The sequence below is a fragment of the Phacochoerus africanus genome, chromosome 1, assembly GCF_016906955.1.
Source record: "Phacochoerus africanus isolate WHEZ1 chromosome 1, ROS_Pafr_v1, whole genome shotgun sequence".
Lineage (NCBI taxonomy): Eukaryota > Metazoa > Chordata > Mammalia > Artiodactyla > Suidae > Phacochoerus > Phacochoerus africanus.
Window position 1 is genome coordinate 14,090,987 of NC_062544.1, and position 24,604 is coordinate 14,115,590.

A 24,604-nucleotide genomic window follows, 5' to 3' on the forward strand; every position below is an offset into this window, starting at 1 on the left:
GCACTCTAAGTCTGTGCAGATCCTCAAGGTAGCTATTTATCATCCATGCCTTGAGTGACCCTAGGTCTAATTAAACTAGACCAACCTGAGTCCGATGCAAAGACAAATGCCCCCTCGAGTGCTCATAGGAAAACCCAGGGCTTTTCTATGGCTCAAGCTCCTCCTCCGTGGCCTCCCAGGCTGCTCGGGTGGTCTTTGTGGGAACTCTTCTGAGCAGTCCTCACTGACAGGTCCTATCCAGGCTGGCCGGTGCGCCATTCAAACAAACAAGAGCTGTCAAACCAGACAACATTTCAAACGACAATTTAATTAAATACAAACAAGGAAAAAAGGCACCATGGCCCATTCAAGTATTTTGCATAGATATACAAATATTGTAAACAATTAATAGGTGGACGAGAGAAAAGAGGGTCTGTTTTCCGTGAACAATCTCCCAAATAAAAATTCACATTGCCATGGATCCCAGACATGTACGTCTGTACACACAGTGGATGGGAAGAGAGGATGTGGGGAAGGGTGACTTTGGGGGCGCTTGGCTTGGATTCTGCAGAACCTCTCCTTTGCGGGGCTCCCTAGGGACAGGGCACCTTTCCAGTTGGCATGCTCTTGGGTGTCCAGCAGAGCTGTTGTACACACGTTCAACACCATCACTGGCATTAGACCTGGTCCCCACTTTAAAATATGCAAGTCTTCCATACCTTCTTGCCAAATGAGAATAAATTCCGACACAGCTAAGGGAAGGCTTTGTTCAAAAAGATTATTGCAAGAGATGACAAGTGGCTGTGGCAGGAGGGGAGGGGCAACTCCCTCATGGTAAGCTCTACAATGAGACACCAAGATATCTGCAAGCTCTCAGAGCTGGGGCAGAAAGGGCTTTTCTTTTACAGGGAGAAGAAAGCGAGGCTAAAAGGAAGCTCCGGCAAGCAGGGAATTACCACTGGAGCTGGTGCCTGGGCTCAAACTCCCACTGAGACAGGGGGCGAACTCCCTGGAGGTTTGCAATCCAGAGATGCCTCCTGGGCGCTTCAGAAAAACACACCAAGGGAGTTCCCCTCGTGGCTCAGCAGTAACAAACCCGACTAGAATCCATGAGGATGCGGGTTCGATCCCTGGCCTTGAGTTAAAGGATCCAGCATTGCCATGAGCTATGGTGTAGGTCTCAGACACAGCTCGGATCTTGTGGGGCTGTGGCTGTGGCCAGTGGCTATGGCTCGATTTGACCCCTGACCTGGGAACTTCCATATGCTGTGGGTATGGCCTTACAAACCAAAAAATACCCTAAAAACACCCATGGTTGAAAAACCAGCGGGAGGCCAAGTTAACTTCTAAAAAGATGAACATAGTCTCCATCTGAACTGGCTGGGTGGAGGGCCGGTTAACTCATTCCACCGAGCCTCAGTGAAGCTCCCTCGCTGCCCACCAAAGGCTGAGCGTGGACCCACCCTGAGAGCCAGCACACAGCCCCTTCCACAAAGGCAGAGCACAAAAAGTCCCTGACTGCGCTTCCTTCCAACCACATTCACTCCTTCCAATCAAAGGCCTCCTCCTCCTGAGCTTTGGAATGCTTACAGAGCTTGCATCAGTTCAGCTGGCCTGAGCATTCCGCTAATGCAGTAGCCCGCTGCCCCATCACAACACTCTCTTCCCTGGCCTTGCAGTAATACTTTTGAATAAAGTCCCTCCTTCCTTAAGTTTGTTTTTGTTACCTCAAAGCAGCACATGGACCCAGGAGGGAAAAGAGGGCCTAAGAGCCGGTTTTGCCCACGGGGGTGGCCTCCCTGGCCTGCCAGAATGGTGATGCCCAGCTCCTGAATAGGGCCAGGAGTGAAACAGTAAACAGAACCAGTTGCCAAAAGTCTCATCATATTTTAAAAATTCAGCTATCTTCCAGTTCACAGTACAATTTTTATGGTTTGGAGGTGGTATTAAAGTAATGGAAAACAAAAACAAAAAAACAAGAAAGCAATGACCCATGTCTCTTTCCGGTATGATTCTAGGGAGGGTGGATTTCAGATTCAAAAGGCTCATGCAATCACAGTAGCTGTGGCATTTTCACTCCGAGCCTTCTACCTTCTGATGTCGGGAAGACATGCTGGACATGCCATAGGAACCTCGGTGAGGCACAGGATTGGGTTGAAGGGTGGTTTGAGGGGGCAGGTGTTTTGACCTCTAATTTTCTGGAGGCCTGGGGCAGAGTAGCACGCTTAAAGGGAAGGCCTTCCCCTCACCTACTCAGGCAGCAAGGACCATGGACACTGGCTGCAGGGAGCAACCAGAGCCTTTACCGGTGAGATGGGCATGAAATCACCAATATCACAACGACCAGGCTCCCTGAGGGAAGAGAACTTCATTTTCCTGAGCTCTTTCTAAATCCAATCCAAGTGTGTCTGCAAGTGCACAGCCTAAATCTCCCACTTGTTTACAAACCCAAGAACATGAGCACCGATTGTGTACAATAAACTATAAGGGGGCCCTGGGGTAGTGGCTGGGGGTGAAAACTCAAGCCTCTTCCCTACACTGAGGTTTTCAAGAGCAAACATCTGTTCACTGCAGGAGGCGGGGAGGTCCCAGCTGCCCAGCACCTTTCTGGAGGTGGGAGACAGCCCACGGAACGTATCCGGGGACTCTGAAAATCTTCCCATGTAGCAGAGCACCGCACAGCCCTCCACCCTGCTGCAGGGAAGACAGGGCTGGAGGGAGAAACACAAGGAAGGGGATTAGCAGACGATGGTTGGCCTAGCACAACTCCACCCCATCAGGGCTGCTGACTGCCAGTTCTCTAGGGATCTCTCGAGGCAGGCCTGCTCTCTGCTTGGAGGACAATGGCCCTGCCTCAAGTCTGTGACCAGGCCAGGGACAGGCTGCGGTTCTGAGGATGTCCGCCCCCATCTCTGCACCCGCTGCCATCCCTGAGGACCTTACTCAGATTTAGGTCAGGGAGTCAAAGGAGGACCCACACTCTGCTGAGGTCATAGCACACCATGGGAAGTCCAGCTACGATCCCACAACCAGGGCCTGCGTCTACTCCGGTCAACACTCTTGAGAAGCAACATTGGATATCCCGTAGCCAAGCCTTAGGCAGGGCCCTGGCTTGCAGGGCACAGCACCAGGTCCCAGGAGGTCGGGACTGCTGGGCACCCACTCACAGCACCACTTAGAAGGAGGGTCTGAGCGGGGAAGGAGAAACCAAAATCACGAGGCACTTGGAAAGTACAGAAGAGAAAACAAAGAGCAAGCAAGAATGATGGTGAGCAGAGTCACAACCTTTGGCTTGACGGCTCAGAGGGGGCCCCAGCTGCGCTCCCCCTGCTGTCTACACTGCCTACAAATAGTACCTGTCTGAGTCAGAGTGACCCATGGGAATAAGGGGATGTGGGGGTTTCAGTGGGGGCTGGGGGACGAGGAGGGGACGTGACTTGCTCACATGGAGCCACAGAGCCAGGAGCTGTGACCTCAACCAAGCCCTGGGTGGGGCTACAGCTGTGGCTGGAGTGACCCCTCTTGATCTCAGAGCTAAGAGGGATGCTAAGTGCCCAGCCTCTGCCCAGCCTGGGACCTTGGAGAAAGACAGAAGCACAGGGAAAAGCTCTCATGCGTACCCTCCACCATAGGACGTGGATGGATGACTTCTCCAAGCTGAGTCCTAGCCTGAAGGGCTAGATGGCCTTTTCACAGCTGGGCTCAGATAGCCGGCACCAGCCTGACCGGCACCTCTGGGGGTAGGGACCAGCTGAGGGGCGGATGAGGGAGACGCAGCTGTTCATCCTCTTCCGCTCTCCCTTCCCTACCTGGGGCTGAATATTGCACAAAACAACACTTGGATGCCACTGAACAGCAGTCACTCTGGGGCTCTGAGGAGGCCCTGAGTCAAGAAGGAGATTTTCGGAGATGCGGTGGTTCCGGAGGAGGGGGGCAAAGGAGGAGGAGCTCGGAGGAGGCCAGACATGCTTCTTCCAGATTCGGTGGCCACAGATCCTCCGTGGTGGTCAGAGTCCTCAAGGGAAGGGAGAAGCCCCTTTAGATGGACCTAGATTTTCGAGCTAGTCATCCCCATAGCCCTCTGTGATCTGTACTCAGGAAACTGTGGGAAAAAAACAGAGGGAGAGAGACGTCAGCTCCATGCTGATCAATGGCATCAGTGGGGAGCTATCCTCTTGTTTGGGACAGTTGGGAAGGACTGACACACTGTCAGCTAAGAAGAACGGTTTCTGCGGAAGTCTGTCCACATGTCCTCTGGACCAAGCCATCACCTCTGTGGGGAGAGGCATGGTGGGGCCCCCATGGTGAGCTGAGGAGCTGTCCCCCGCTCCTCCCTCCCAGCAAAGCTGCAGCTCAGTTCGCAGAGTTCCCAGGGCCTCGTGCAACACAGGGCAGTCAGCCAGCTTCCTCATCTCCTCCCCTCTGCCCCAACTCCCAGAACTGGCCGCCTACAAATACGTCAGCCCCAGGAAAGAGCTAATAAGAGGATCCCTTTGTGCAGAGCCTACCAAGGCAGCAGTTCATGTAAATTAACTGCCTTGACTTCCACAGCAACCACAGAGCTATTGCTGCTTCCTAAACCTCTTTCCAGCTAAGGAAATGGCAACTTGAGATGGAGTGACTTGCTTGGGGCCACTCAGCTGGTGGGTCGCAGACAGACTCAGCTTTGAAGCTCAGCCTCCCAGTCACCTTTCATGTGAAATCAAAAAACCCCTGTCACCAATTTAAGGGATAGTCATGTAGGCACCAAGACACACTAAGTGTCTCTCCTTGGCTTTTGTTCTGGAAGTTCAGCCATACAAGAAGCATGGGTTGGTCTGTTGTCTCAGCCACATTTTTGCCCCCAGGAGCCCTCTTCCCCCAGCTTTTACCTCAAGAGGTTCAGAAGACTCACCTTTAGGGCAGGTGCTGGCAGGGGCTGGGTCTGCTGAGGGCTGGATGCAGTGGGCTGCAGTACAGAGGGGCCACCTGGCCTGGGGAGGTTCTTGCGGCCTGGCACAGGGTTAGCCGGGAGTGCCTTCTGGGGTGGCCGAGGCCTGGAGAAATCCTGGGAAGAAAGCCACAAGCTTCACTCACAGCCCAGAGGGGCCTGTTCAAGAGAAAATGCTCACAATATTCTACGGGTCAAAATCAGATGAGAAAGTGGATATGTTATTTTATAGAGAATGGTCCCATTTAAAAAGAAATTGTATGCATAGGTGTTTACATGCTCAGGAAACCTTTTTTGGAGAGCAAGTTGGCAAGATCTATTAAAATCAGAAATGACCATTCTCTGACCTAATATATAATTCCACTTCCTAGTGGAATTAATTTCCACCTCCATTACTACTCTTCCACGTTAGAGAACTATTTGCACAGGTGCACAGAAATAAAATTGCAAGGATGTTCCTTGCAGCACTGTTTGTGACAGCAAAAGAAGCTTTAAATAACCAAAATTTCCATCAGTAGACAAATTACTAAAACTACGCAGTGATATATGATGCAGCATTTCAAAAGAATGAAGTAAGTTAATACATGCTGAGGTGGAAAGAGGATCAAGAGTCACTGCAAGCTCAAGTACAAGCTTTAGAGGATAGTTTATGGAAAATAAGTCACCCTCCTTACCACCAATGTAAATGCAAAAGTACAGAGGAAAGTCAGGAAGGATGAAGACCAACTGATAACAGAAGTGAGAGGTTAGGAGTCGGGTGTGCATGGGGGGGATCATCTAAGTGAACATTCAATTTAACAAGAGCAAGTACATGTGTATATTACCTGTGCAAATAAAAATATATTTTTTTAAAGAAATCATATTTTCCTTATTGGTTGTCTGTGGATATCACAGTTTTTCCTTTGTGGGCTGTTTTTTTCTTTTTCTTTTTTTTTTTTTTTGCTTTTTAGGGCCACCTAAAAAGGGGATACCCAGGTTAGGGGTTGAATCAGAGCTTCAGTTGCCAGCCTACACCACAGCCACAGCAATGCAGGATCCAAGCCATGTCTGTGACCTACACCATAGTTCCTGGCTATGCCAGATCCTTAACCCACTGAGCAAGGCCAGGGATTGAACCTGCATCCTCATGGATACTAGTCAGGTTTGTTACCACTGAGTCACAATGTGAACTCCTCTTTGTGCTTTTATATACTTTAGTTTTGCCACCTTCTCATTAAGGCCTTCCCTGATGACCTTATTGAAAATTACAACAACCCCCAAACACAACCATACAAAATCTATGGGATGCAGCAAGAGCAGTCCTAAGAGGGAATTTCACAGTGATAAAGGCCTTCCTCAAAAAACAAGAAAATTTTCAAATAAACAACCTAACCTACCACTTAAAATAAATAGGGGAAACAAACAAACAAAACCAAAAATCAGCAGAAGGAAGGAAATAAGATCAGAGAGGAAACAAATAAAATACAGATTAAAAAAAATAGAAAAAAGGGAGTTCCCGTCGTGGTGCAGTGGTTAACGAATCCGACTAGGAACCATGAGGTTGCGGGTTCGGTCCCTGCCCTCGCTCAGTGGGTTAACGATCCGGCGTTGCTGTGAGCTGTGGTGTAGGTTGCAGATGCGGCTCGGATCCTGCATTGCTGTGGCTCTGGCATAGGCCGGTGGCTACAGCTCCGATTTGACCCCTAGCCTGGGAACCTCCATATGCCACGGGAGCGGCCCAAAGAAATAGCAAAAAGACAAAAAAAAAGAAAAAAAAAGAAAAAAAGAAAAAAAAGAAAAAAATCAATAAAACCAACAGCTAGTTTTTTGAAAAGATAAAAATCAACAAACCTATGGCTAGGCTAACCAAGAAAAAAAGAAAGAGAATCCAAAACAAAACAAACAAAAACAAAATAAGAAATGAGAGAGGAGAAATAATTATTGACAATGCAGGAATACAAAAAAAAATCATAAAAGAGTACTATGAACAATTATATGCCAACAAACTGGCAAGTTTCTAGAAACATATAGCTCACCAAAGATGAATCAAAAAGGAATAGATAATTTGAACAGACTCATTATTAGAAGTGAAATAGAATTTGTAATTTTAAAAAATACTCCCTGCAAACAAAACTCCAGGACTGGGTGGTTTCACTGGGGAATTCTCCAAATACACAAAGAAAAACTCCTACCAGTCCTTCTCAAACTCTTCCAGAAGACTGAAGAAGAGGGAACACTCCCCAAGTCATTCTGTGAAGCCAGCATCACTCTCATACCAAAATGAGACAAAGACACTACCAAAAAAGAAAATTGCAGGCCCCTATATTTAATGAATATAGATACAAAATCCTCAACAAAATATTAGCAAACTGAATCCAACAGCCTATAAAAAGTATCATACACCATGATCAAGTTGGATTCATCCCAGGGTCACAAGGATGGTTAAACATATGCCATCCAATCAATATGATACAATACCTCAACCAAAGAAAACCATGTGGTCATCTCAATAAATGTAGAAAAAACATTTGATAAAACATCCATCCATGATAAAAACTCTCACCAACTTGGGTATAGAGGGAACATATTTCAGCATAATAAAAGCCACTTATAGAGTTCATGTCGTGGCTCAGTAATTAATAAATCTGACTAATATCCATGAGGACACAGGTTCAATCCCTGGCCTTGCTCAGTGGGTTAAAGATCTAGCATTACCATGAGCTGTAGTGTGGGTCACAGACACGGCTTGGATCCAATGTTGCTGGGGTGGCTACAGCTCTGATTTGACCCCTAGCCTGGCAACCTCCATATGCCATGGTCACAGACCTCAAAAGACCAAAAAAAAAAGAAGGCATTTATGACAAACCCACAACCAACATAACATAATACTCAACAGTGAAAACCTCAAAGTCCTCCTGCTAAAATCTGGATAAAACAAGGATGCCCACTCTCACCATTCTATGCAACATAGTATTGGAAGTCCTAGCCACAGCAATTGGACAAGAAAAAGAAAAACAAGGTATCCAGATTGGAATGGAAGAGGTAAACTGGCATTAGACACAGATGACATGATACTATATATAGAAAACACTGAAGACACCAAAAAAAAAAAAAAACTACTGGAACTGGTAAACGAATTCAGCAAGGTAGCGGGATACATGGTTAACATACAGATATTGGTTGCATTTCTTTACACTAACAAGCAATGAAATATCAGAGAAAGTAGAAAAACAATCCCTCTTAAAATTCCATCCAAAAAATAAAAAAATACTTAGTAAAAATTGACCAAGGAAGTGAAAGACTTATACACTAAGAACTATAAATCATCAATAGAGAAAACTGAATTGATTCAAAGAAATGGAAAGATATCCCATGCTCTTGCATTAGAAGAATTAATATTGGGAGTTCCGGTTGTGGTGCAGTAGTTAACGAATCTGACTAGGAACCATGACGTTGCGGGTTCGATCCCTGGCCTTGCTCAGTGGGTTAAGAATCCGGCATTGCCGTGAGCTGTGGTGTAGGTCACAGACACGGCTCGGATCCCACGTTGCTGTGGCTCTGGCGTAGGTTGGTGGCTGCAGCTCCGATTCGGCCCCTAGCCTGGAAACCTCCATATGCTGCGAGAGCAGCCCAAGAAATGGCAAAAAAAACAAAAAAAAAACAAAAAAAGAATATTATTTAAATGGCCATACTACCCAAAGCAATCTACTGACTTAATGCAATTCCTATCATATTACCCATGACATTTTTTCACAGAACTAGGACAAATAATCCTAAAATTTATATGAAACCATAAGAGATCCAGAGTTGCTAAAGCAATCCTGAGGAAAAAGAACAAAGCAGGAGGCATAACTCTCCCAAACTTTAGACAGTACTACAAAGCTACAGTAATCAAAATGGCATGGTATTAGCACAAAAACAGACATGTGACAATGGAACAGAACAGAGAGCCCAAAAATAAACCCACACACCTAGGGTCAATTAATCTTTGACAAAGGAGGCAAGAACGGACAATGAAGAAAAGACAGTCTTTTCAGCAAATGGTGTTGAGAAAGCTGAACGGCTACATGTAAATCAATGAAGTTAGAACACACCATCACATCACACACAAAAATAAACTCAAAATGGCTTAAAGACTTAACTATAAGACATAACACCAGAAAACTCCTAAAAAAAAAGCACAGGCAAAACATTCTCTGACATAAATCATACCAATATTTCTTAGATTAGTCTCCTAAGGCAAAAGAAATAAAAGCAAAAATAAACAAATGGGGGAGTTCCCACTGTGATAGAATAGGATTGGCAGTATCTCTGAAACACCAGGATATGGGTTTGATCCCAGCAAGGCACAACTGGTTAAAGGGTCCAGCATTGCTATGCAGGTCACAATTGGGCTTGGATCTGATCCCTGGCCCAGGAACTCCATGTGCCAAGAGGTGACCAAAAAAGAAATTAAAAAAAAAAAAAGGGACCTAATCAAACTTAGAAGCTTTTGTACAGCAAAGGAAATCATAAACAAAAAAACCTCCTAGAGAATGCGAAAAAATTTTGTAAATAATTAGACCAAAAAGGGCTTAATTTCCAAAATATATGAACAACTCATAAAGCTCAATATTAAAAAGAAAAGCAACCTAATATAAAAAAAAAAGACTTAAACAGATATTTCTCCAAAGAAGACATACAGATGACCAACAGGCACATGAAATGATACTCAACATTGCTAATTATTAGAGAAATGCAAATAAAAACCACAATGAGGTATTACCTCACACTGGTCAAAATGGCCATCATCAAAAAATCTACAAATAATAAATGCTGGAAGGGTGTGGAGAAAAGGGAATCCTCTTACAATGTTGGTGGGAATATAAACTGATGCAGCTACTACAGAGAACAGCAGTGTAGTGTAGAGAGGTTCCTTAGTAAACTAAAAATAATTACCATATGATCCAATAAGTCTGCTCCTGGGCATATATCTGCAGAAAACTCTAATGTGCACCCCTGAGTTCACAGTAGCGTTATCTACAACAGCCAAGACATGGAAGCAACCTAAATGTTCACTGACAGATTAATGAATAAAGAAGATGTAATGTGTGTACACACACACACACAGGAATACTACTCAGCCATAAAAAAGAATGAAATAATGCATTTACAGCAACATAGATGGACCTAGAGATTATCATACTGAGTGAAATAACTCAGAAGGAAAAAGACAGTATCAAATGACATCACATGTGTAGAATCTAAAAATTGATCAAAACAGCACCAGACTCACAGACACAGAAAGCAAACTTATGGTTACCAAAGGGGACAGGGAAAAATTAGGAGTTTGGGATGAACAGATACACACTACTCTGTATAAAACAGAGACCAACAAGGATCTACTATATAGCATAGCCAACTATATTTGATATGTTGTAATAACCTATAATGGAAAAGAATCTGAAAAAGAATATACATATAGGGAGTTCCCCTCATATCTCAGTGGTTAACAAACCCAACTAGTATACATGCAGACATAGGTTCGATCCCTGGCCTTGCCCAGTGGGTTAAGGATCTGGCATTGCCACGAGCTGTGGTGTAAGTTGTGGACATGACTCAGATCCCACATTGCTGTGGCATAGGCCAGTGGCTACAGCTCTGATTCAACTTCCATATGCTGTGGGTGCAGCCCTAAATAGACATAAGACCAAAAAAAAAAAACCCAAAAAAACAAAAAAAAAGAATATTCACATACATTATATATACAATGTGTATGTGTGTGTATTCAGAACATCATCAGAATCTAATACATTATAAACTAACTATATTTCAATTAAAAATAAAATTATAACACCTCTGTCCCTACCCAGCATTCCCAGACCCCATGATCCTAATCTACCTTTTTTCTTTTTGGTGTGTGGGGGGGAATATTATCACTTATCCCATTCTACCATATTATACCACCTATTATTTTATATTCTACCTCTCATCCCTCACCAGACCAGAAACAGAAGCAGAGGTCCTTTTCTATTTGATTCAGTAATACAGATCAAGCTTCCAGAATGTTGCCTAGTATACAGTAATCACTCTACACATATTAGTTGAATACATAATAAAATTTAACACTAGTCAAAAAATTGTAAATAACTATGTATTTCTTCTGGGCTCAAAAAAAAATTTTTTTTAGGGGCAAAGAATGGACCTTGTACCACCCACAGATCCCAGAGCTTGCAGGGTGCAAGAAAGAAGCAAAGTCCATAGATGGGAGTTACAGTGCTTGCTGTCCTGGATGGCCTTCTTGATAAGCTCACTAGGAAGCATAAAAATGGCTAAAAGTAAGCAAGGGGTGGCAGGGAGTGGGGGAGGCGGGTAGTAAATCAGAGATTTTCTGAAAGAAACCTCTCAGTCAGTGGAGAACTGAGAGCAGAAATTAAAAAAAGAAGCAGAGGTGATTAAGAAGGCAGAGTGGAAGAACTGGAGCTCACCTTCTCTCATGAAGACAGCAAAGTTACAACCAACTGCTGAGAAACTTTCAACAAAATAGAAACCATCAAAAGATATCCTACTCCAGGCGTTCCCGTCGTGGCGCAGGGGTTAATGAATCCGACTAGGAACCATGAGGTTGCAGGTTTGATCCCTGCCCTTGCTCAGTGGGTTAACGATCTGGCGTTGCCGTGAGCTGTGGTGTAGGTTGCAGACGTGGCTCGGATCCAGCATTGCTGTGGCTCTGGCATAGGCTGGTGGCTGCAGCTTGGATTGGACCCCTAGCCTGGGAACCTCCATATGCCGCAGGAGTGGCCCAAGAAATAGCGAAAAAAAAAAAGACAAAAAAAAAGATGGCAAAGGAGAGGCCACATCGAGATAGGAGGGGTGATTACATGATATATGCAACCCCATAACCACCAGGTGGGTGGCCCACAGACTGAAAGGTAATTATATCACACATGGGAGAGTTATGAGCCCCAAGTCAGGTTCCCATGCCTGGGGATCTAGCATTGAGAGGAGGGGCCCCCAGAGCATTTGACACTGAGGACCAGCGGAACTTGTGTGCAGGAGCTCCACAGGACTGGGGAAAACGGAGACTCCATGCTTGAAAGGTGCACACAGGCTTTTGTGTGCACTGGGTCAAAGCAGAGATTCCATAGGAATCTGGGTCAGACCTGATTGTGGTTCTTGGAAAATCTCCTAGGAAAACCAGATGATTGTGGCTCATTATGGGTGGAGGACACTGGAGGCAAAGGTCTCAGGAATAATCATCAGTTGAAACTCCTATAGAGGTGCCCATTTTGGAAAAATCTGGCCCCACCCATCAGAGTTGAAAAGCCCCAGTCAAACAACAAACCAGGTGGGAACACAGTCCCACCCATCAGCAAACAGGCTGCCAAAAGAAAGACGGGATAAGAATCAGCTCCACCTACCAGTGGGCAGGCACCAGTCCCTCCCTTCAGGAAGACTGCAGCAAGCACTTGGTACCAAATTCAGCCACAAGGGGGGCAGACATCAGAAGCAAGAGAGGCTACAACCCTACTGTCTGCAAAAAGGTGTCCACACTAAAAATCTATACAAAATGAAAAGATTGAGAATTAGGACTCAGATAAAGGAACAGGAAAAAAAAAAGCAGAAAAACAGCTAACTGATCTGGAAATTACTAACCTCCATGAAAAAGACTTTAGACTAATGATAGTAAAGATGATTCAAGATCTTGGAAATAAAATGGAGGCAAGGACTGATAAATTACAAGAAACACTGAACAAAGAAACAGAAGACTTAAAGATTACGTAAGCAGAGATGCAAAATACAGTAACTGAAACAAAAAATTCACTAGCAGAACCAACAGCAGATTATAGGAGGCAGAACAAATAAGTGAGGTGGAAGACAAACTAGTAGAAATCACTGATGCAGAACAGAAAAAAGAAAAAAGACTGAAAAGAAATTAAGACAGTGCAAGAGAACTCTGGAACAACTTTAAACACACCAACATCTATATTATAGGGGTGCCAGAAGGAGAAGAGAGAAAGGGCCAGAGAAAATATATGAAGAGGTAACAGCTAAAAAATTCCCTAACACAGGAAAGGAATCACTCACTCAAATCCAGGAAGCACAATGAGTACCATATAAAATAAACCCAAAGAGAAACACCCTGAGACACAAATTAATCAAATTGACAAAAATTACAGCAAAAGAGAAGGTTTTAATATTGAAAGCAGCTAGGGAAAAGAAACAAATAACATACAAAGGAACCCTGATAAGACTATTGGCAGATTTTTCAGGAGAAACTCTGCAGAGCAGAAGAGAGTGGCATGATATACTTAAAGTGATGAAAGGAAAAAACCTCCAACCAAGATTACTCTACCCAGCAAGGCTCTCACTCAGATTTTAAGGAGAAATCAAAAGCTTTCCAGACAAGCAAAAGCTAAGAGAATTCAGCACCACTAAATCAGCTTTACGACAAATACTAAAGGAACTTCTCTAGGTGGAAAATAAAAGGCCACAACTAGAAATGAAAATATTACAAATGACAAGGCTCACCAGTAAAGGTATACATACAATAACAATAGGAAATCATCCACACGCAAATATGCTACCAAAATCAGAAATCATGAGAAGAGGAGGGTACAAATGCAGGACACTAGAGATGCATTTGCAGTTAAGAGACCAACAACTTAAAACAATCTGGTATAAATATAGACTCCTATATCAAAGCTTCATGATAACTGCAAACCAAAAATCTATAATAGACATACACACAAATAAGAACAAGCAATCAAAACACAGTACTAAAGATGGTTATCAAACTGCAAGAGAAGGGAAGAAAAAAGACCAACAAAAACAAATGCAAAACAATTAATAAAATGTCAATAAGAACATACATATCAATAATTACCTTAAAGGTAAATGGACTAAATGCCCCAATCAAAAGACATAGATTGGCTGAATGGATACAAAACCAAGAACTATATATATATGCTGCCTGCAAGAGACCCACTTTACTCCTAGGGACATAAACGGGTTGAAAGTGAGAGGATGGAAGAAAATATTCCATGCAAATGGAAATCAAAGAAAGTTGGAGTAGCAATACTTATATCAGACAAAATGGACCTTAAAATAACATTATAAGAGACAAAGAAGGACATTACATAATGATCAAAGGATCAATCCAAGAAAAAAAAATAATTGTAAATACATACGCACCCAACATAGGATCATCTCAATATATAAGGCAACTGCTAATGACCTTAAAAGGAGAAATTGACAATAACACAATAATAGCAGGGGGTTTTAACACTTCACTTACAGCAATGGACAGATCATCCAGACAGAAAATCAACATGGGCATTAAATGATGCGTTAGACCAGATGGACAATAGATATTTATTGAACATTCCATCCAAAAGCAAAAGAATACACATTCTTCTCAAGTGCACATCAATAGATATCTCTAGGATAGATCACATATGGGCCACAAATGAAGCCTTGGTATATTTAAGAAAATTGAAATCATATCAAGCATCTTTTCTGACCACAATGCTGTAAGAATAGAAATCAACATGAGAAAAAAAACCATGAAAAACACAAACATAGGGAGACTAAACAACATACTATAAATAAGCAATGGATCACTGAAGAAATCAAAGAGTAAATTACAGAATACCTAGAAGCAAATGACAGCAGACACAACAATCCAAAAACCTGTGGTATGCAGCAAAAGTAGTTCTAAGAGGGAAGTTTATAGCAATACAAGACTACCTCAGGAAATAAGAAAAATCTCAAATAAACAACCTAACTTTACACCTAAAGCAACAAGAGAAAGAACAGACAAAAACCAAGGTTAGCAGAAGGAAAGAAATAATGACCAGAGCAGAAATAAATGAAATAGAAATGAAGAAAACCACAGAAAAGATCAATGAAACTAAAACTGGTTTGTTCAAAAGATCAACAAAGTTGATAAACCCTTAGCCAGACTCATCAAGAACAAGAGAGAGAGGACTCAAATAAAATTAGAAATGAAAAAGAAGTTACAAAAGATATCCCAGAAATACAAAGGATCAAAAGGGTCTACTCTAAGCAACTATATGCCAATAAAATGGACAACCTAGAAGAAATGGACAAATTCTTAGAAAAGCAATCTTCCAAGATTAAACCAAGATGAAATAGAAAAGATGAGACCAATTACAAGTACTGAAATTGAAAGTGCTATTTAAAAATTTCCAACAACGAAAGTCCAGGACCAGATGGCTTCACAAGCAAATTCTATCAATGATTTAGAGAAGAGTTAACACCTAAACTTCTGAAACTATTCCAAAAAATTGGAGAGGAAGGAACACACCCGAAGTCATTCTATGAGGCCACCATCACCCTGATACCAAACCAGACAAAGAAATCACACACACAAAAAGAGGGAAAATTAGTGGCCAGTATCACTGATGAACACAGATGCAAAAATCCTCAACAAAATACTAGCAAACCGAATCCAGCAATACATTAAAAGGATCGGGATCATACACCACAATCAAGTGGGATTTATCCCAGGGATGCAAGGATTTTTCATTACTGGCAAATCAATCAGTGGGATACACCATATTAACAAAAGAAGAATAAAAACCAATCCTCTCAATAGATGCAGAAAAAGCTTTTGACAAAATCCAACACCCATTTCTGATAAATACTCTCCAGAAAGTGGGAAGAGAGGAAAACTATAGATTCAATGCAATCCCTATCAAATTACCAATGGCATTTTTCACAGAACTGGAACAAATTATTTTAAAGTTTGGAATCACAAAACACCTAGAATAGACAAAACAATCCTGAGAAAGAAAAACAGAGCTGGAAGAATCAGGATCCCTGACATCAGACTATACTACAAAGTTCCAGTAATCAAAACAGCAGGGTACTGGCCCAAAAAGAGAATATAGATCAGTGGAATAGGATAGAAAGCCCAGAATTAAAACCACACACCTACAGTCAACTAATCTATAACAAAGGAGGCAAGAAAATCCAATAGAGAAAAGACAGTCCCTTCAATAAGTGGTGCTGGGAAAACTGGACAGCTATGTAAAAGAATGAAATTAGAACACTCCCTAACACCCTACACAAAAATAAACTCAAAATAGATTAAAGACCACAATACTAAATACTATAAAACTCTTAGAAGAAAACACAGGCTGAACATTCTTTGACATAAACCATGGCAATATCTTCTCAGATCCACCCCCTAGAGGTAACAATAAAAACAAAAATAAACAAATGGGACCTAACTAAACTTGAAAGTTTGTGCACAGCAAAGGAAACCCTAAACAAAATGAAACGACAACCCACAGAATGAGAGAAAATGTTTGCAAATGAAGCAACTTACAAGGGATTAATCTCCAAAATATATAAACACCTCCTGCAGCTTGATACATATACACACAAAACCAATCCAAAAAACAGAACAAAAAAAAACATCACAAATGGGCAGGGAGTTCCCACCACGGCGTAGCGGTAATAAACCCAACTAATACCCATGAGGACACAGATTCGACCCCTGGCCTTGCTCAGTGGGTTAAGGATCTAGCATTACCATGAGCTGTGGTGCAGGTCGTGGACACGGCTCAGATCCCCCATTGCTGTGGCTGTGGCTCTGAATCAACCATCCATGGGTGCTGCCCTCAAAATCCAAAAGAAAAAAAAAATGGGCAGATGATCTAAACAGATAATTCTCCAATGAAGACATATAGACATACAGATGGCCAAAAAACACATGAAAAGATGCATCACTAATTACTAGAGAAATGCAAACCAAAACTACATGAGGTACCACCTTATACCAGCCAGAATGGCCATCATCAAAAAGTCTACAAACAATAAATGCTGGAGAGGGTGTGGAGAAAAGGGAACCCTCTTATACTGCTGGTGGGAATGTTAATTGGTGCAACCACTATGGAAAACAGTATGGACATTCCTCAAAAAACTAAAAATAGAATTACCATGTGATCTAGGAATCCCACTCCTGGGCATCCATCCAGAGAAAACCATGACTCAAAAAGATACATGTACCCCAATGTTTGCTGCTTGGCTATATACAATAGCCAAGAAATGGAAGCAACCTAAATGTCCATTGACAGAGGAGTGGATAAAGAAGATGTGGTACATATACACAATGAAATATTACTCAGACATAAAAAGGAATGAAATAATGGCATTGGCAGTAACATGGATGGACCTAGAAATTATCATGCTAAGTGAAGTTAGACAGTGAGACACAAATGTCATGTGCTATCACTTATATGTGGAATCTATAAGAAAAGGATACACTTATTTCTGTTGCCTTGGGAGAATGACATGAGAAAATATTCATGAGGTTGATGTCAGAGAATATTTTGCCTATGTTCTCTTCTAGGAGTTTGATGGTGTCTTGTCTTATATTTAACTCTTTCAGCCATTTTGAGTTTATTTTTGTGCATGGTGTGAGGGTGTGTTCTATTTTCATTGATTTGCATGCAGCTGTCCAGTTTTCCCAGCAATTCTTGCTGAATAGACTTTCTTTCTCCCATTTTATGCACTTGCCTCCTTTGTCAAAGAGAAATTGACCATAGGTGTCAGGATTTATTTCTGGGTTCTCTATTCTGTTCCATTGGTCTGTCTGTCTGTTTTGGTACCAGTACCACAATGTTTTGATGACTGCGGCTTTGTAATACTGCTTGAAGTCTGGAAGAGTTATGCTTCCTGCTTGGTTTTTGTTTCTCACGATTGCTTTGGCAGTTCTAATGGGACCTAATCAAACTGACAAGCTTTTGCACAGCAAAGGAAACCAAAAAGAAAACAAACAGACAACTTACAGAATGGGAGAAAATAGTTTCAAATGATGCAATGGACAAGCGCTTAATCTCTAGAATATACAAGCAACTTCTACAACTCAACAGCAAAAAAGCTAACAACCCCATTGAACAATGGGCAAACGACCTGAATAGACCATTCTCCAAGGAAGATATACAGAGAGCCAACAAGCACATGAAAAAATGCTCCACATCCCTGATTATTAGAGAAATGCAAATCAAAACTACCATGAGATACCACCTCACGCCACTAAGAATGGCCATCATTAATAAGTTCACAAATAACAAGTGCTGGAGGGGGTGTGGAGAAAAGGGAACCCTCCTGCACTGTTGCTGGGAATGTAAGCTGGTATAGCCACTACGGAGAACAGTATGGAGGTATCTTAGAAATCCATACATAGAACTACCATATGACCCAGCAATCCCACTCTTGGGCATATCTCCAGACAACACGTTCCTTAAAAAAGACACATGCACCTGCGTGTTCATTGCAGCTCTGTTCACAATAGCCAAGAGCTGGAAACAACCCAAGTGTCCATCAACAGACAATTGGATTAGGAAGATGTGGTATATATATACAATGGAATACTACTCAGCCATAAAAAGAATGAAATAATGCCATTTGCAGCAACATGGATAGAGCTAGAGACTCTCATACTGAGTGAAGTAAGTCAGAAAGAGAAAGATAAATACCATATGATATCACTTATAACTGGAATCTAATATACAGCAGAAAGGAACGTTTCCACAGAAAAGAAAATCATGGACTTGGAGAAGAGACTTATGGCTGCCTGGAGGGAGAGGGAGGGAGTGGGAGGAATGGGGAGCTTGGGGTTAACAGATGCAAACTATTGCTCTTGGAATAGATTTACCATGAGATCCTGCTGTGTAGCATTGAGAACTATGTCTAGATGCTCACATTGCGACACAACAATGGGAGGAAATAGTATGTACACATGTATGTGTAACTTGGTCCCCATGCTGTACAGTGGGAAAAAAATTAAAAAAAATTTTTTTAAAAAGAAAGAAAGAAAGAAAGAAAAGGATACAATGAACTTATTTGCGAAACAGAAAGTGATTCACAGACTTTGAAAAACCTACGGTTACCAAAAGGGACAGGTTTCGGGAGAGGGCTGGGCTAGGGGTTTGGGATGAAAATGTTCTAAAATTAGGTTGTGATGATCGTTGTACAAGTATAAATATAATAAAATTCATTGAATTTTAAAAATAATAAAAAATAATTTTAAAAACAGAGCAGCAGATTTTTGTGAACAAAAAGCCACGTTCTCCAGCTCCATCCCTTCCCTGAAGGACAATGCAATCCCACACCCTTCTAGCCCAGACAGCTGCCAAATCACAGTGGCTGCTGGAGGCCAGGACAGAGACCTTCTGGGGGAAGCAACAGCTGGGTGCAGATGTCAGGTTGCAGTAAGGAAATGCTATGCTCCTTCTCTGGCTTGCTATGCAAAATGAGCACTCTGTGTGTGTGCGCATGCATGCACGTGCAAGCCTGTGCACATGGAGGGGGATGATCTGGTCAGAAGCCTCATCAGCCTGGCAACACTGGGCCTCTCAGCACAGGGTCCTGTGAACAGGCCATGTCTACTTTGCCCCAGCTCTACCTCACCCAGCACCGCACCACTCTGGCACATTGCTCCCATCTTCAGGGGGGGCACTCCCATTAATCAGGTTGCATAAACCAAACACTGGGCAGCTGCGGGGGTGTGGGGGTGGGGTCATCCTCTACCAGCACTCACTGGCAACTGTTCCCCAAGTCCTGTCTATTTTCTCTTCTACACATTCATCACCGGCTTCACCCCATCATTGCCACCCTTTTCTCCAAGCTACTGTCACCTTCCCTCTAGACCCTTTTAAACCTTCTAACTGGAATGTCTGTGCACCCAGTCTCATGCCCAGCCAATCAATGCCACTAGAGTGAGCCTTTCACTTTTTAAAGCTATTTTTTAATTGGCCTTTACTATACATATAAAAACATGAATCATCAATATATAACCAGATGAATTATCACAAGTGAAAAGAACTATGTAATCTCCAGCCAGGATCAAAATATAGATTAAGAGCCCCAGAAACATCCCTGGGTCCCTCTCAGGCACTGCACCTCCCTCCTGCCTAAAGGGACCCCAAAGTGGCAAACTTGTAGATGGAAGACCTGATCATGTCACCCATGCCCCACCACCGCCCCATTCTCAGCCATCGCAGAGACCAAAGTCCTGATTGAGGCCTGCATCCCGGTCTGGCCCCTCCTGGATCTCCAGGCTATTCTCATGGCTCTGGGCCTCAGACAAATAGGCTTTGAAGTTCCTTCCCCCTTGGGCTCTCTCCATCATAAACCCTCCCCACCACTAGGTCCCTGGGCCAGAAAGCCCCTCCCACTGCTCAGCCCTCATGTCTCAGCTCAAATGTCACCTTCTCTGGGAAGCCCTCTCGGATTGCCCAGACTAGGTCAAGTCCCCACCAGAGCAGCTGCCTCCCACTGCCCACCCTTGAAAACCCCTGCCTGGGCCTGGGGCCCAGGGGAAGCTTGGCTTGGGATCTGTGCTTTGGGATACCTGCTACTGGCTGGATGGCCTTCTGGGCTCTGGACTCCTGCCAGCAGCCACCAGGGAGAGTGAGAGTCAGGGTGGAACGTGGAACCTTCAGGGTCCCCACCCCACCCCTGCCCAGCTGGATTCCAGTGCCCCTGGTGCCCCCTCCCCCAACCTACGGCTCAGCACTCTGGGGTAAAGCTGACACCATCTCCAGTGCGGGTGGTTTAGACGTGATGGTCTCGATGGACGGCTTCCTCCTCCTCCTCCACCTCTACTCTCCCTTCACACCCTTGTCCTCCTGTGGCTGTGTCTCCCCCTTTCCTCCCTTTCTCTCCTCTCTCCCACTTATGTGCTGAACTGGGCTCCCCTTCCAATTCATATGTTGCAGCTCTAACCCCCTGTGCCTCAGAATATGACTGCATTTGAAGACAGGGCCTTTAAAGAGGTGACTGCGCTGAAATAAGTCCATTAGAGTGGGCTCTCATCCAATCTGACTGGCGTCCTTAGAAGAGGAAAGCTGGACTTGGACATACCGGGAAGCACAGGCACAAAGGAAGGACCGTGTGAGGACACGGGAGCGCGCAGACATCTGCGAGCCAAGGAGAGAGGCCCCCGAAGAAACCAAACCTACTGCTCTCCAGCCTCCAGGACTGTGAGAAAATAACTGTTATTTAAGCCACCCGGTCTGTGGGATCTGTTCGGCTGCCCAGCTGACACTCTGTTTCCTGTCTCTCCTCTACTCCTCTTTCTCTTTCCCCTCTCTCCCTCCCTCTTCTCTGTCAGTCTTTCCTCCCCCTTTCTGCATGAAATTTTCTATCCCAGCCCTGCCCCAGATGAGAAAAACTGGGAGAGCAACAGCTTCATATCATCAGAGGGCCAAAGCTGATGTTCTCAGCCCTGCTAAACCATGACACTGCCCATGTCTCAGGGACCCTCTAAAACCAGAAGCCAACCACAGTCCTGAGGGGCAGAGACAGCCTGGGCCCTGTGGAGCCCTCCGGACCATGCCCAAGGACAGCAGTCCCAGGAGGAAGATGGGCAAGTCCCCTATTCCCCCCACCTCAGAGGGGGTCACACCCAAAACACACAGGTGGCTCCGGAAGGGCCCACGCCCAGTCACCACCCCGGGAAACATCTGTGTCTGTGCTGCAGGAACTTCTGCCAGAAGGCAGAGCAGCAGCCATCAGAGCTCAGACAAGCTGGGTGAAGAGACTGCTGACCAGGACGGTTCTCCTTGCAAAGAACAGAGCAGTGGGGGTGGAGAGCTTAGACCCACACACTTCCCAGAGGCCCTGCCCCTTAACCTGCCACTCGACTGAGCAAAGCACCGCCATACACCCCTGGATAAGACTCCCTGACTGGCACAGGATACCTAAGTACAACTGGTGGAGTAAGTCCCATGATGAGGGAAGTACCAGGGCACCAACTCAGGTTGAGGGAGTGGTCACAGAAGGCTTCTTGAGGGAAGTGGCATCTACGAGGAGACAGGATGAACAGGAGCTGGTCACGCAAGGGGAAGAAAGCATATATGGCGGAGGAAACAGCATTTGGAAAGGCCTGGAGGAGAGAAAAAGGGCAAAGGGAACTGAAAGAAGCTAATTCGGAGTAGAAGTGAGGGACTGGGGCCCAGCAGGAAGGAAGGCCTCTGTGGGAGATCTCTCCAGGCTCCTCACCCTCATGCTCTGTGGATTTACCAGGATGCAGAGAAGGCAGTCAGCCCATGACTGGGCAAGCTCCCTCTCCCCAGCCTCTGCCACTCCTCATGGCTGATGGCCTCAGAAGCAAAGCTCTTGGCCCAGGGTTGCTGAGAAGCCACTTACCTGGGAGAGTACACACTTGGGTGCTGGGGGTGCTGGCCGGGTTGGGGGAGGCCTCCTGGATGATTCTTTCCTCTCTACTGGAGATCCGGCCCCTGGAGAGTTCCTAGCAGCCCTGCTGAGGTGCGCTGGCAATGGCACAGGTGGGGACCCACCATGCAGGTAGTCCGGAGGAGGCCGGGGAGGAGGCTGGGAGGGCTTCCGTAGGGTTTCAGGGGTGTTGGTCACCTGTAAGCACAAGATGAGGAACACCTGAGACACTGGGACACTTATGCACTTAAAAAACTCAGGGTGTGGAGTTCCTGTTGTGACACAGTGGAAATGAATCCAACTAGAAACCATGAGGTTGCAGGTTCGATCCCTGGCCTCACTCAGTGGGTTAAGGACCCAGCATTGCCGTGAGCTGTGGTGTAGGTCGCAGGTGCGGCTTGGATCCCTAGCTGCTGTGGCTGTGGTGTAGGCTGGCAGCGACAGCTCCAATTTGCCCCTAGCCTGGGAACCTCCATGTGCCAGGAGTACAGCCCTAAAAAGCAAACAAACAAACACCCCCCAAAACGTGAGAGTGGACCTTGTGTGTCTCACTGGGATGATCAGAGATCTTGGATCCCAGAGATCAGATGCAACTTTGAAGCCATTACGGGTCAGAACCAAATGAACATCTGCAGGCCAAGGAAGTGTCTTTTATTATCAAGCCTGTGGGCCCACAGAGGCGCTTAGGAGAATCTAGCAGGGCCCTGAGGGACAAAGATAAAGCAGCCAAGTTCATGGTGCAAAGTCCTTACCTTTCGCTTGCCCTGGGGCGTCTGCAACTTGAATGTTGGGTTGGCGTGGCCAGTTCCACTGTTGTGAGACACCCTGAAGGGACAGCTAGTAAGGAAGAATGAGAGAGGAGGAGGAAGAGGATAAAGTTCATCGAGTGTCAGTGTCTGGGTTCCTTCTGACCCAATAATGGCTGGTGAGCCACTAAACCCTTCCCTAGGTTGGCTCTGGTGGAAGTGGGATTGGTCCTCCTGAATCCCAGCATCCTAGGCATGGAGATGGTGGCCAATGGAAGACTCCCAAGGAAAGAGAGTTGGCCTCATAGAGTGAGAGTGTTCCTTAGCACCTTCTCTTCACTGTTAAGATTTCTCTCCCGCGGGGGACAGGAGGTCACCAGCCATCAACCAATCGCCCTCAGGCATCATTCAAGGAGATTTAAAATTCCCGCCAAAACAACTATAATTTAATAGAGGACTCAAAGACTATACATCCTCAATATCCAAAGGAATAAGTTGCTTAGGAAAAAAAAATTTACTCTTTGTCTTGAGTTGATGTACAGCCACTCCTGTGATTGACTTGAGCTAGTCAGTTTTTTTCTATTGCTTCATTTTCTTGCCCTTTAAAATGGGGAGCAAATCAATTACATAAAGGATAGTAAATAGATTTCATTTCATATCCCAACTTGGATTGGTTGGGGGCATTCTGCTGAGAAGGATTCTGAAATGATGACCAGGCTCAGTAGAGCATCCTTAAAATAAAATCAGCTAGTAATGTCTGCCACAGTCACAGTGCACAGCAGGAGGGGAGGGTGGCGTGTGCCTTGCATTTGACTCCCCTCATGAAGACCCACCACCCACAACATTTTCACCAGTGCTGCTTAAGAAGAGTTTTTTTATCCACAAGTGGAACCCCAAGTTATTCACGGCACTCCCATCATACCTGAACTGCTGCCTCAGTGTGGAAGGGAGGGCTAAGGGCTTGAGGTAGCCCAGTTTGTTTTTCTGTTTATAGCAGTGGTACATCAGCACAAGGACCGCCAGCACAAAGATGGCCGAAAACACTCCCGCCACCACAGGACCAGCACCTTCCAGAAAGAGAATCCATGTGAAAGAGAGAAGCCATATGAGTTTCAGCAGTGGGTTTCTAATAATGTATGCCTGGTACTCCTCAGACACTTGATTGTCATTTACTTTGTAGTACTTATTTTAATTTAAAAACTATCATAAAAACATGTATTATGTACCCCTGGGAAGCCACTAGTATTAGTTTAAACAGCCAGGTCAACTTGCCTGGCACAGACCTCATAATAAAGCTTCTTCTGCTACTTCTGTTTAATTGAAGAGAGTCCCTTTTGAGGCAAGGAATTCCAGAGCTATCATTCTTTACCACTAGTTTTCAGCCTGAATCATGGTTTTCCTGGACACAAAGCAACCAACATAAAACACTGAGAAATGTAGATTTATCCAAGACTGGAACTCTCAGGCATAATCCACAATTTCACATTTGGCTTCACCAAACCGCCTCAATGTTCTCACAAATTGGAAATCTAAATGTACAAAATAAATATAGGCCAGTGACACACTTCTTTTACCTCTTTTATATATTGAGGTTTCTCCCTTGAAATATTTTGCTTAAAAAAAAAAGTACTATTTTTAAAAAGGTTGGAAACCAAAGGCTAGAATTTCTGAAATTCCACTAAAAAAACCTAACATTTTCTGAGTGTCTGGTTCCCCATTTTTTTTTTTTTTTCTTTTTAGGGCCATACCCACAGCATATGGAAGTTCCCAGGCTAGG

The 24,604-nt window shown here is 44.3% G+C and overlaps 1 protein-coding gene across 5 annotated transcripts in view; it reads right to left on the minus strand.

Moving 5' to 3' along the window:
• Positions 1-287: 287 nt before the first annotated feature.
• Positions 288-24,604, minus strand: part of ADAM19 (ADAM metallopeptidase domain 19) — a 98,887-nt gene continuing 74,570 nt past the window's right edge. For 4 of the 5 annotated variants that reach the window (XM_047777152.1, XM_047777336.1, XM_047777429.1 and 1 more), the window contains 5 exons: positions 23,750-23,894; positions 22,834-22,918; positions 22,055-22,279; positions 4,874-5,026; positions 288-4,081 (listed from right to left, as the gene is read on the minus strand). In XM_047777152.1, coding sequence (XP_047633108.1) covers positions 4,028-4,081; positions 4,874-5,026; positions 22,055-22,279; positions 22,834-22,918; positions 23,750-23,894 — 662 coding nt within the window. In that variant the 3' untranslated portion in view covers positions 288-4,027. Of the gene's footprint in view, positions 4,082-4,873; positions 5,027-22,054; positions 22,280-22,833; positions 22,919-23,345; positions 23,428-23,749; positions 23,895-24,604 lie in introns of those variants that run through there. The other variant, XR_007134481.1, reaches the window with a different exon arrangement.